Below are 10,525 nucleotides of genomic sequence, written 5' to 3'. Positions count from 1 at the left end.
TAAACAGGAGTGACCTCAGCACTGAGCCCTGGAGGACACCACTCGTGACCGGCCACCAACTGGATTTAACTCCATTGACCACAACTCTTTGGACTCAGCCATCCAACCAGTTTTTTACCCAGCAAAGCCTATGCCCATCCAAGCCAAGAGCAGTAAATTTCTTGAGGAGAATGCTGTGGGCAACCGTGTCAAATGCCTTACTAAAGTGAAGGTAGACAGCATCCACACCCTTTCCTGCATCCCACAAGCAGTCATAGGAGGAGATTAGATTTGTTAAACAGGACCTGCCCTTCGTAAACCCGTGCTGACTGAGCCGGACCACCTGGCTGTCCTGCATGTGCTGCATAATGGAACTTGGCGTGATCTGCTCCAACAGCTTCCCTGGCACTGAAGTCACAGTGACAGTCCTATAATTCCCTGGATCATCCTTCCATCCCTTCTTGTAGCTGGGTGTTATACTGGCTGGCATCAGTCAGCTGGGACCTCCCCAGTCAGCCAGGACTGCTGATAAATGATGGACAGTGGCTTGGCGAGCACTCCTGCCAGCTCTCTCAGAACAGCTCTCTCAGAACCCTAGGATGAAACCCATCCAGCCCCATAGATCTGTACACATCAATGTGGAGCAGCAGGTCCTTGACCATATCCTCCTGGATTATGGGGGGTACATTTTGCTCCTGGCCTCTGTCTCTTGGCTTGGGGGCTGGCATCCCTTGGTACAGGTGTTTCTATTACTAAAGACTGAGGCAAAGGCGGCATTAAGCATCTCAGCCTTATCCTCATATGTTACCATGTTTCCTCCTGGGACTAGTAGGGCATGGAGGCTCTCCCTGGTCTTTCTCTTGTTGTTAATGTATTTATAGAAACTTTTATTGCTGTCCTTTACCTCCAAAGACAGATTAATTTCTAGCTTGGCTTTGGACCTTCTAATTATCTCCCTGCATGACCTAACAACATTCTTGTACTCGCTATGACTGGTCTGCTCCTTCTTCCAGAGGCCATAAACTCTCCTTTTTTCCCTGATTTTTCAGCCAGATCTCCCTTTTCAGCCAAGCTGGTTGTCTTTGCTGCCAGTTCATCTTATAGCACGTGGGGATGGCCTCCTCCTATGCCTTTAAGTTTCCTTCTTAAAAAGTGTCTAGTATTCCTGAACTCCTATGCCCTTCAAACCTGACTCTCAAGGAATTCTATCAAGTAACCTCCTAAACAAGTCAGTCTCCCCTTTGGAAGTCCAAAGTGGCTGTTTTGGTGCCCCCCTACAACACCTCTAAGAATAGAGAATAAGTTCAAGGTCACTGTTCCCTAGACATCCTCCAACTGCCACATCCTCCACAAGGCCTTCTCTGTTCCCAGACAGGAGGTCCAGCAGGGCACCTTCCCTGGTCGGTTCACTTGCCAGCTGTGTGAGGAAGCTACCCTCCATACATTCCAGGAACCTCCAGAATCGTTCCCTCTCTGCTGTGTTGTATTTCCAGCAGATACCTTGGAAGTTGAAGTTCCCCACAAGAACAACAGCAAATGACTGTGAGATTTCTCGCAGGTGCTTACAGAACGTTTCATCCACCTCACTGCTCTGGTTGGGAGGTCTATAGCAGACTCCCACAGCAATATCAGCTTCACTGGCCTTGCCCCTTAACCTAACCCAGACACTCATCCCCATCATCACTATACCTAAGTTCTGGGCATTCCTAACAGTCCCTAACATACAGGGCCAAATAACATACCCTTCATGTACTGGAAGATCACTACAAGGTCTTCCCAGAGCCTTCTGTTCTCCAGGCTGAACATCATAATATTATTTCTGTGTTGGGAGAACACTGTAGTTTTCAGATGAGACTTTCCATGGAGATGCCCAAGATTCATAACTGGACTCCCATGAGCTTTAACCCACTGAGGAGATAAATAACAAGAAATTCAAGAGGGATCTCTGGGTTAAGTAGAGGATTTCAATTAAAAAAATTTAAACCAACCCCCTTCTGTATGCATGCAGTTTTATTTCTTGCTGATAGAATTACTTGCCTGTACAAAACCACAACATAAACACCTGACATTAGCCAGGCTTACAAAGAAGTAAATACAAAATAAATAAATGCAATATCGAATTTTAAAAGTTGCCTGACATATCAAAAACCTTTTGTGTGAGATTTTGTACACATTAATGCTGACTGGCCCAATTCTCATTCCTCACCATACAAAACTCTGATGAGACCCCATCTACCGGGCCAAACAAGGAGGGAAATTACTATTATGCCACAGGACAATGCTGGTACACATACAAGAGAGATTAGTTGTCCACCAATAAATCTTAAGAAGAAGAAAGTTGCTAACTGCAGAAGTAAAGCTCTGGAACTGCCTTCCAAAACAGACACCTGGTGCAAAATACGTACTTTTTAAGATAGAAAGCAAGTGATTGAGCGCTTGATCTATCACGTTGACCTTGGCTAATAAGAAGGTTCTTATTTCATCTGTAACATAAGATCACAAATCTCCAGCAAGTTAACCTGGTAATAAGATTGTGCACGCATGCATTATAAATTGCTACAATACACTGCAATGGAGAAGTGAACCAGAGTACATAGTTTAGAATTGTCTTGTTTAGTCTTGTTTGAAGTTCAACACCATATAGCTTTTGGAGGATCATCACTGAACAGGATGATATGATAAAGTCTAACATTGACTTTTGGTTCTATCCGGAGTGCATTCTTTATAATAGCACAGTATTGAAAAAGCTATCATTCACTGTACAATATTTAAGAATACAAGAAGCAATACATAAGATGTTAGATAACTTCACAAAATCACTTTATGTTAATACTGCACAGGGCTTTGCTTATTAAACAAAAAGACCTCCACCTGTAACGCTCATAGCACGTGTGTTAATCAGTATTAAGACATTTATTCAAACAATGAATGAATGCATAATACAACTAACTTAAAACTGCTGACAAAAACAATACTGAATTGTTGAACAGATGATCTCACGCTCTTGTGTATTTTGCATTTTAGATCTCATAGTTTCTGAATTTCCTCAGAAGCTCTGATGGAGCATCCCCTGACCAGCGGAAACGCAAGTGCCAGTAATTTGCCTCTGAAAATCCTGAGGAAAAAAAGAAGAGAAAGGCAAGTAAATTATTACATGTATGAAACTAAGTTGTCTGAAATAATACTTTGTAATCTTCCCCCAAAAATGTAAGTAAAAGAATTGGTCACTTCCAGTGCTCTTGACTAGCAAGGACAACCTCTGTATTCTTGGCACCGTTTGAACAAGACCTCAAAGACCAAACTGCAAGATATGTAACAGCTGGGAAGCGTGCAAAGGAGAACAGCCAGAACAACAGCAGTCTAGAATAAGAGGACTTACCAAAAACCCTGAACAAATTGCATTTGTTTAATCTAAAGAAGAAGAGATACAGGTGCCATGATAATCCCCAAGTACGTGAAGGGCAGCAGTGTAGAGGAAAGGTACAGACGGCCCTTTACACACACAAGAGAGTGAAGGAGTTTTTCAGGCCCTGTGCTGTGTTTTTGATGATCTATGGGCTCTTAATACTAAATTGTGATCTTTCTACATCGGGAAGCTGAAACCTGTTACCAGGCTTGGTGTTAAAATCTTTTATTCAGGATGCAATAGCTACGTGGAGTTGTAATCTGTAATTCTTACAGACCAGCAGGCAGAAATGGAAAATACCTCAGTTTAAAAGTGGACTCCAGTATAACACATTTTCCTGGACCAAGACAAAAGCACTATCAACATCCTAGCATCAGATATGAACAACAAAGTTCATACAGGCCCTGTCAAATAAATGTATTCTAATATTAACATTTATTAATATAAATCTGTGCCTGCTGGTTAAATTAAGTAGGCATTTGATGGGTTTTGTATTTTCCCATTCAAATCTGTAGAAATCAAATTAAAACTTAAAAAACTGTGAGAAGGAAGACGCCTGCAAAGAAAGTTCATCATTAAGAGGAGGATGCTGTTTCTTTCACTTTAAAATTTTACTGTTCAACAAAGGATACAGTAATGATTTAATTACAAAAAAAATAGCAAATAGTATAAACGTTATAGAGCATAGTATTAAAATATAAATTTTTCACATTTGTTCCTAGAATTTTCTTATCTATATTCTGCATTCCACAAATGTTGGTAATAAATTAGGTTTAGCTACCCTCACAGTTCAACCTAATTTCCTGTTTTATCAAGCTGGGAACAAATGGCAGGACTTTGTTTAGTAATAGTTCTCCAGTAACATGAGCATAAGATTATGAAACTCCTGAAGGATCAAGCAGAACAGGAGGTGGCTCTTGTGGTACATAAACTTTGATTCAGGCATGCTAACCTAGACAACAGACAGGAAATACTAACTGGCCGGATGACAGCTTTTTGAAATACACATTTATTCTGCTGCTTGCACTGTGTCTTTATAAAAACTTCTCAAATGCAAAAGAAGCATTCAAATCTCAATTTTTTGTCCTTATTAACTCATTAGATGCAAACTGGGCAGAAGCATGGGACATAAAAAAGAATATAATACCTAAACATTTTATTTAACAGTTTTTAAAGTATTTTTTTTAGAAGAAGCACTGAAAATAATTGCCTCTTTTTTTTTTCATTTTGGTATAGCAGCAACATTGAACTTTCCATTTTGTTTTAAGAAGAACTTTTTTTTCTTCTTCTCCAGTCTTTGGTTTTACTAGCCAACAAGCAAGCAAACGTGGGGTAGGGAGGAAGAAAGGTCTGAAATCTTTAAAACGAAATTAATAAACAACATAAAACCCAAATCAAAACCACATAAAAAAATATACCAATTAAACATACTATTCTTGAGAATTTCTCATGACTAAAAGCCTTCATTTCAAGCCAATCCCTAGATACTGCAATTTTCCAACTGCTGGTTTCACTTACTTGGGGAGTCTGGACTCTTTGAAGCCTGTGGTTTCACATCAGGAATTGCAACATCCTCTTGCTCCCTGTCCCCATCTGACAATCTGTCTTCATTCTTTGGTTGGGTCCAAATCTCATTAGTTATGTTGTTGCTATTATCCAAGTCAGGAGCTTCCAGCATCTGGTCCTTCTTACTTGGGACAGCCCAGTGCATTGACTAAAGAAATGCAAAAATAACAAACAAAGAACTAATTCCTATGCTTAAAAAGACTTTTAATGAGCTTAGTTTTTCTTCCTTACATTTTTGTAAGAAATGGTTAAACAAAGCACGTATTAGAGAGAAGCCTGCAGGTCAACAGGACAGCAGAAAGCGGCCCTTAAGTTACTTACCCTTCATAGAATACACGTAAAAGCAGCCAGTTGCTAAGTTCCCTCTAAAGCTACTAGCCTAAAACCCTTCTGTGAATGGGCTTCTCTAGGCCTCCAATTTTTGCCAAATTTCCTTAACATCACGCTGCACTACTGCCATCCCCAAAACCCGCCAGTGCAGCAGAAGTGTTGTAACTCATCCCCACACTCCTCCTGAAGGCCCAAACTCAGGCAACACCAACCGTTTTCACAGAGCTGCTCAGGGCCTCCCACTGCTGGAACGGAATGGCAATTTTGCTTCGGCGCCAGTAATCGTAACGCGCTCGAGTCTCTTCATTAGCAAGAATCTCCTTAGCTTGCTGCAGCTTCTGGAAATTCTCCACTAGAACACAAACAAACTCTGGGATCACATCACCTTTGGTGGACATCTGATAGCTTCAGAATCCTCTAAATTTAAGTTCAAAGAGACTTACAGAGTATAGCAGGCAAAAGGCACAAGCAGGCCCCTGCAGGCAACCTTAAAAAAGGAAATTAAACTAGAGTAATAATGCTTAGAAGGAATAAACTTAAATCCACAGCAGCAAGGAGGTCAGAGCAAAGCACAACACCAAGGAAAAAAAAAAAAGACAGGCAAAAATGGACAAGCAAGAAGAGGAATCTAAATATAGTTCAAATGAATTAACGTGCGTTTTATTATGTATGTTTTCTGCCTACGCTAAAATGTTGTCTTGAATACCAGACTGCTTGAATAAGAGATCTTATTTTTCCCTGCAGCGTAATTTTTCATTAAATGGTTACTAAGGATGCAGCTGCATGTTACTATTTGTAGAAGGGTTATAAAGATTTGGATTTTATATGTGAGTCACCTATGCTACAGTCATCTATTATTACTATTCATTTATTCCAGTTTACAAATTGGAGAGATTTGTTTTGACACACACTAAGCCCAAACACTAATCAAAACTGGTAACTATAAATCAAACAGCAGACAGCAGGTTGAGGAGACAGTTCTATTAGGTTTCCTTTTTCTAGTGTTACTAGTTTTCACCAAATAAAAGGTCTACTTTAATTACACTTTATTGAGATTTAAGTTGATGAAATAAAAAATATAAACTTTCACCAGTACTGTAAGAAGTTATTTAACATAAATACAGCATGTTCAGGCAACTGGAGCATAAAATATTTCTTCTTAACAAACAAAGCTGCTCCGACTTGGCCTCCCTTTTTGAATTACTTAATTTCAATTAATCGGAAGGGGCGTGGTGGGAGGAGGACGGGACTGGGGGGTAGTGCAGACAGAACAGGACCATGCACTAGAATAGTCTCATTTCCCTGCTGCGATAGCCAGAATTTTCTGTAAAGTTGATTCCATTGGTTTCATTGGCCCTTTAGAATAAATTAAATATGAGTGATCAGCGTATTGTTAATAGGTGGTAGATTGTCTCTCGAACACCAAATCTCAGGTGGTTCCTTGTCAGGGAATCTCAAAGTGAAAAATCCCACTTATTTCACCTTTTAACATTCCCTTCTTGTCAACTCCCCGATTCCAGGCTTGGATGGCCTGTCAGCGAGGAATGGCAAGCCCTGCCGAGCGCTCTGTGAAGGGGGAGTCCCGCCAGACAGCCGCCGTGCTTGCAGCTCTGCTGCCTCAGAGGAGGGTGTGCGTGAGGTCAGTCTCAATCGAGTAGGTAGGCTCTGGTGCCAAGTTCATGCTTAATATTGTTCAGTTTGTATTGATTCAGTTTATATATATTCAGTAACTAACAGGAAGAATCCAAAGGCAAAGTTGTGTGCATTAATCAAAATGAGAAGTATATTTAATTATTCTACAAGAAATTGTTGCTGGGGACCATAATTATGATCAGAACAACCTTTAGTATAAGAATATAAACAATTCAGACATCGGTGAACACTGATTAGAGATATCTTATGAATGGGTAAGATTGTCTCCAAATACTCAGGTGCTGCTTAGCTGTCACAGGTACGACAAACTGCAAGATTTCATAAATGCAAATGTTAGATGCTGTTCTGCAAACAGATGGCTGCTCATGCCGTGCTGGCTTCTCTTTATTTCCAAGCACTAAATTACATTAAAAGAAACTAAAGTACATTTAATATGTTCCTGATGGGCTTGTTTGTGGAAGCAAATTAACTAGTTGACCCAAGTATGGCACCTGAATGCCAGTGAGCATGGAAGAAGGCCAACTTCATAGGTCTAAAAACGTATACAATCTATAGACAATTTCTGGATTAAAAGATGTTCTACCACAGAAAGAAAAAAAAAAAAATCAAAGTTCTAGGGAAAAAAAAAAATCCAAAAAGTGCCTTCCTGCTCTATCACCTAGGAGTGTGGAAGTGTTAGAAAATAATACTAAAATGTTATTTAAAGACAATATTCTCAATATGCATGACAATATTGGAGGAAAAGAATATTTAATAAAGTTTTAAGGCTGAATTTAATATCCTAGTCATGTTAATAAAAGGAAAAAAACATTGTTTTTAAGCAGGGGAAAATACATACCTGCTTTGGGGTTTCCAGGATGTTTATCAGGATGACATTCAAGGGCTTTGATCTTAAATTCTGCAATAATTTGTTCAACCTAAACAGAACGTCCAGAGTTAAAAGTGAGTAAATACATACACACAGAAAAGATTTTCAAATTTGCTTTTTGAAAGTGGTTGGGAGAAACAAAAAAGAATGCTGAAAGATGTTTTTCTATTATTTTTTACAAGCTTTAGTATAAGCAAAATGGGTAATAATCATCTGTCAGTGATACTGCTTATTTAATGCCATTTTCCATGCACTCATCCTTATTCTTGTTTCTGTGAAGCTCAGTCATCCAATATGGCGAGTTAGCTTTAACAAAAACATGTCAAAATAATGAGTGTGAAACCCTTTCCTCACATGTGACCACGCAGGCAAAAGTCATTAACTTTGGTTGCTCTTGGCTTTATTTTATCAACTCTGACATTTAACAAAGTCTCACTGCAAGAAGAAAAGACCTTCTCCATTGCCGAAGATCAATTTGTGGCACTGGGTGGCTTTCTCCATATCCTCTTCATGGAAAAATTTTCCATACTGGATACCCCAAATAGAAATAGCAGTTCACATTCTTCCTGTCAAGTTAATTTTCTGTGCAAAAAAATTGGCTTGGAATAGAATAAATTTATTATTGATATTAGGATATTGGCATATATTAGTTTATTAGTTAATTACAAGTTTCCACACAGTTTATAGTGCCAGAAAGTATTACGGCTGAAAAAACAAAGTAATAAAATACAGGAAGCCACTGGAGTGGCCATCAGCTTAGAGTTCCAAATTTTCAGATTTTTTCAAAGTACTTTGCTTCTTATTGCAATTCAGAAGCCAAAACTTCTTTATATCATTCTAGTACGGTTTAAGCTTTCACAACAATTTGCCCTAAGGTATCATTTAGCTAGTATTCTTTCGCATGCTAGAAAAGCTGTTTAAATTCCTCATCCTTCAAACTCTGATATCCATATACAATGTAATTATTTATTTCAAAATTAAGGCTCATAACATTTTTCCTTTAGAAAAAAATTACAGTTCACTCAACTAGCTGGCCAAATTTTATTGTCTCACGATGGGAAAAGCGTGCTTTACAGTGTTATTTTAAGAATTTTACACTTTTTATTCTTCATCTTCCAGAGGGGCAGGCGTAAGGTGCTATATTTCCAGTCAGTAAGACACCTAAAAATGTATATATTGTAGCGAACTTGTTGAAACTGGTTACTGTATTATATAAAGGGGAGCTTTAAAGTTCAAATATATACAGTAGCAGAAGGAGTAGTGCAGAAGTCTTCAGCTTTAAAAAGAATAAAAATCAGTAGAAGGAACAGTTTATAGGAAGTTTATAAAAAATACTAAATTTTTAGAAAATATTGAGATGTTTAATCAAGAAAGGTATATCCAATACCCACTATATATATACGAGTAACACTGTTCTTGGAAGAAAGATGTAGATTAAATATCCCCTCTTCCTCTCAAGCCTGAAGATGAACTAGGTGTCCATGAGCTCAATTCCACAAGAAGCCGAGAATGAAACAGCGTGTTTACTTCAATACAAGGAAAATCTTTAGAAATTGAGGCTCTTTGTGCTTAAATTTAACAAGGTCAGATCAAGACCAGAATATTCAGCAGCCTAGATCAAAGTACTGCAGCTGGGAATGTGCTGTACATAGCTAGGGAAGCCGTGCTGCTACAAATACTTGACTGCACGTACAAAGCAATGTGATTGCAAAGACTCGTAATGCTTCAAATTTCTCTTAAATGTTAGAAGCAGCGTGCACCATCCCAAGGGAATGCAAACCCATGGTACTCGGTCAATTTGTGATCTCAGTTCCTACCCCCATGGCAAAAAGATATGATCTAGTAACATCTACTGCTCCTCTCAACAAATAACTAGGAGCCATTAGTATTTATTCCATCTTTTCATTTTTTAAGCTGTTTGAAAGATCATTACCATAGGTACCTGAACTATTCCTTACTTGCTAAGCCCTTAAGGAATCACCGAGAGGCAAAAAATGAGAAACAGCATCCGCCAGATTAGTCTAGATAGAATCTTTACCATTGCCCTCTGCTGGGATGATTTTTTGCGAGTTATTTCAGGAAAAGCTTTAAATTGCCTTCTGTAACAGATTGGAAACACTTGGTAGTAGTAAAGCTTTCAGTGGCAGAAGAGCCACAGGTGTTTTCCCAGCATTTGACCACTAGGACACATGAGATCAGATGAAATTTACTGAGCAGAATACAGTGTTCACCTGCACTGACTGATAAATGGAAAAGAGATTATTCATTTTGGGTTTCCTCCAAAGCAATGAATACATTTTTTTAAAAAAATTAAAAGTATAAAACTTGAGAGACTCAATAGCATTCAGTGACCTACAGCTATAGACATTCATTGCATTAGTCACGTATAGCTCTTTCTTGTCTTTTAAAACCAAAAATATATTCCAAAATATTATTTGGATGTTGTTAAATTTATGCAGCTGGCTCACGATTCAAAACCATTTCACATGCTGAGCTAAAGCAACAAACAGACCATCATTTCAGCTGTAGCTGTAATACAGAGCTGGTTTATAAGACACTTCTAGTGTTAGCCTTACTCTAGGCTCTTAACATCAGTACACAGACCGGAAAATGGAGCTTTATGAAGGGGAGAGACACTAAAAGATGCAAGTGGCAAGGAAGAAGGTTCACAGGAGTAGACAGACAACGCGGAGTCCCCGTCGCGGCCGGAGCAGCCGGCAGCA

At 38.9% G+C, this 10,525-nt stretch overlaps 1 protein-coding gene across 1 annotated transcript; it reads right to left on the bottom strand.

Annotated features, from left to right (window-relative positions):
- Positions 1-2,999: 2,999 nt before the first annotated feature.
- On the bottom strand, positions 3,000-7,851 carry DNAJC12 (DnaJ (Hsp40) homolog, subfamily C, member 12; the record flags this gene model as incomplete). Its single annotated transcript, XM_009874802.1, has 4 exons — positions 3,000-3,094; positions 4,904-5,099; positions 5,494-5,633; positions 7,773-7,851. Coding segments are annotated over 4 exons (510 nt in total), but the record flags the coding sequence as incomplete, so codon positions are not given.
- Between the last annotated feature and the right edge of the window lie 2,674 nt (positions 7,852-10,525).

This window comes from Apaloderma vittatum, unplaced genomic scaffold, assembly GCF_000703405.1.
Source record: "Apaloderma vittatum isolate BGI_N311 unplaced genomic scaffold, ASM70340v1 scaffold19368, whole genome shotgun sequence".
Taxonomy (NCBI): domain Eukaryota; kingdom Metazoa; phylum Chordata; class Aves; order Trogoniformes; family Trogonidae; genus Apaloderma; species Apaloderma vittatum.
This window is presented reverse-complemented; position numbering and strand designations above follow the sequence as displayed.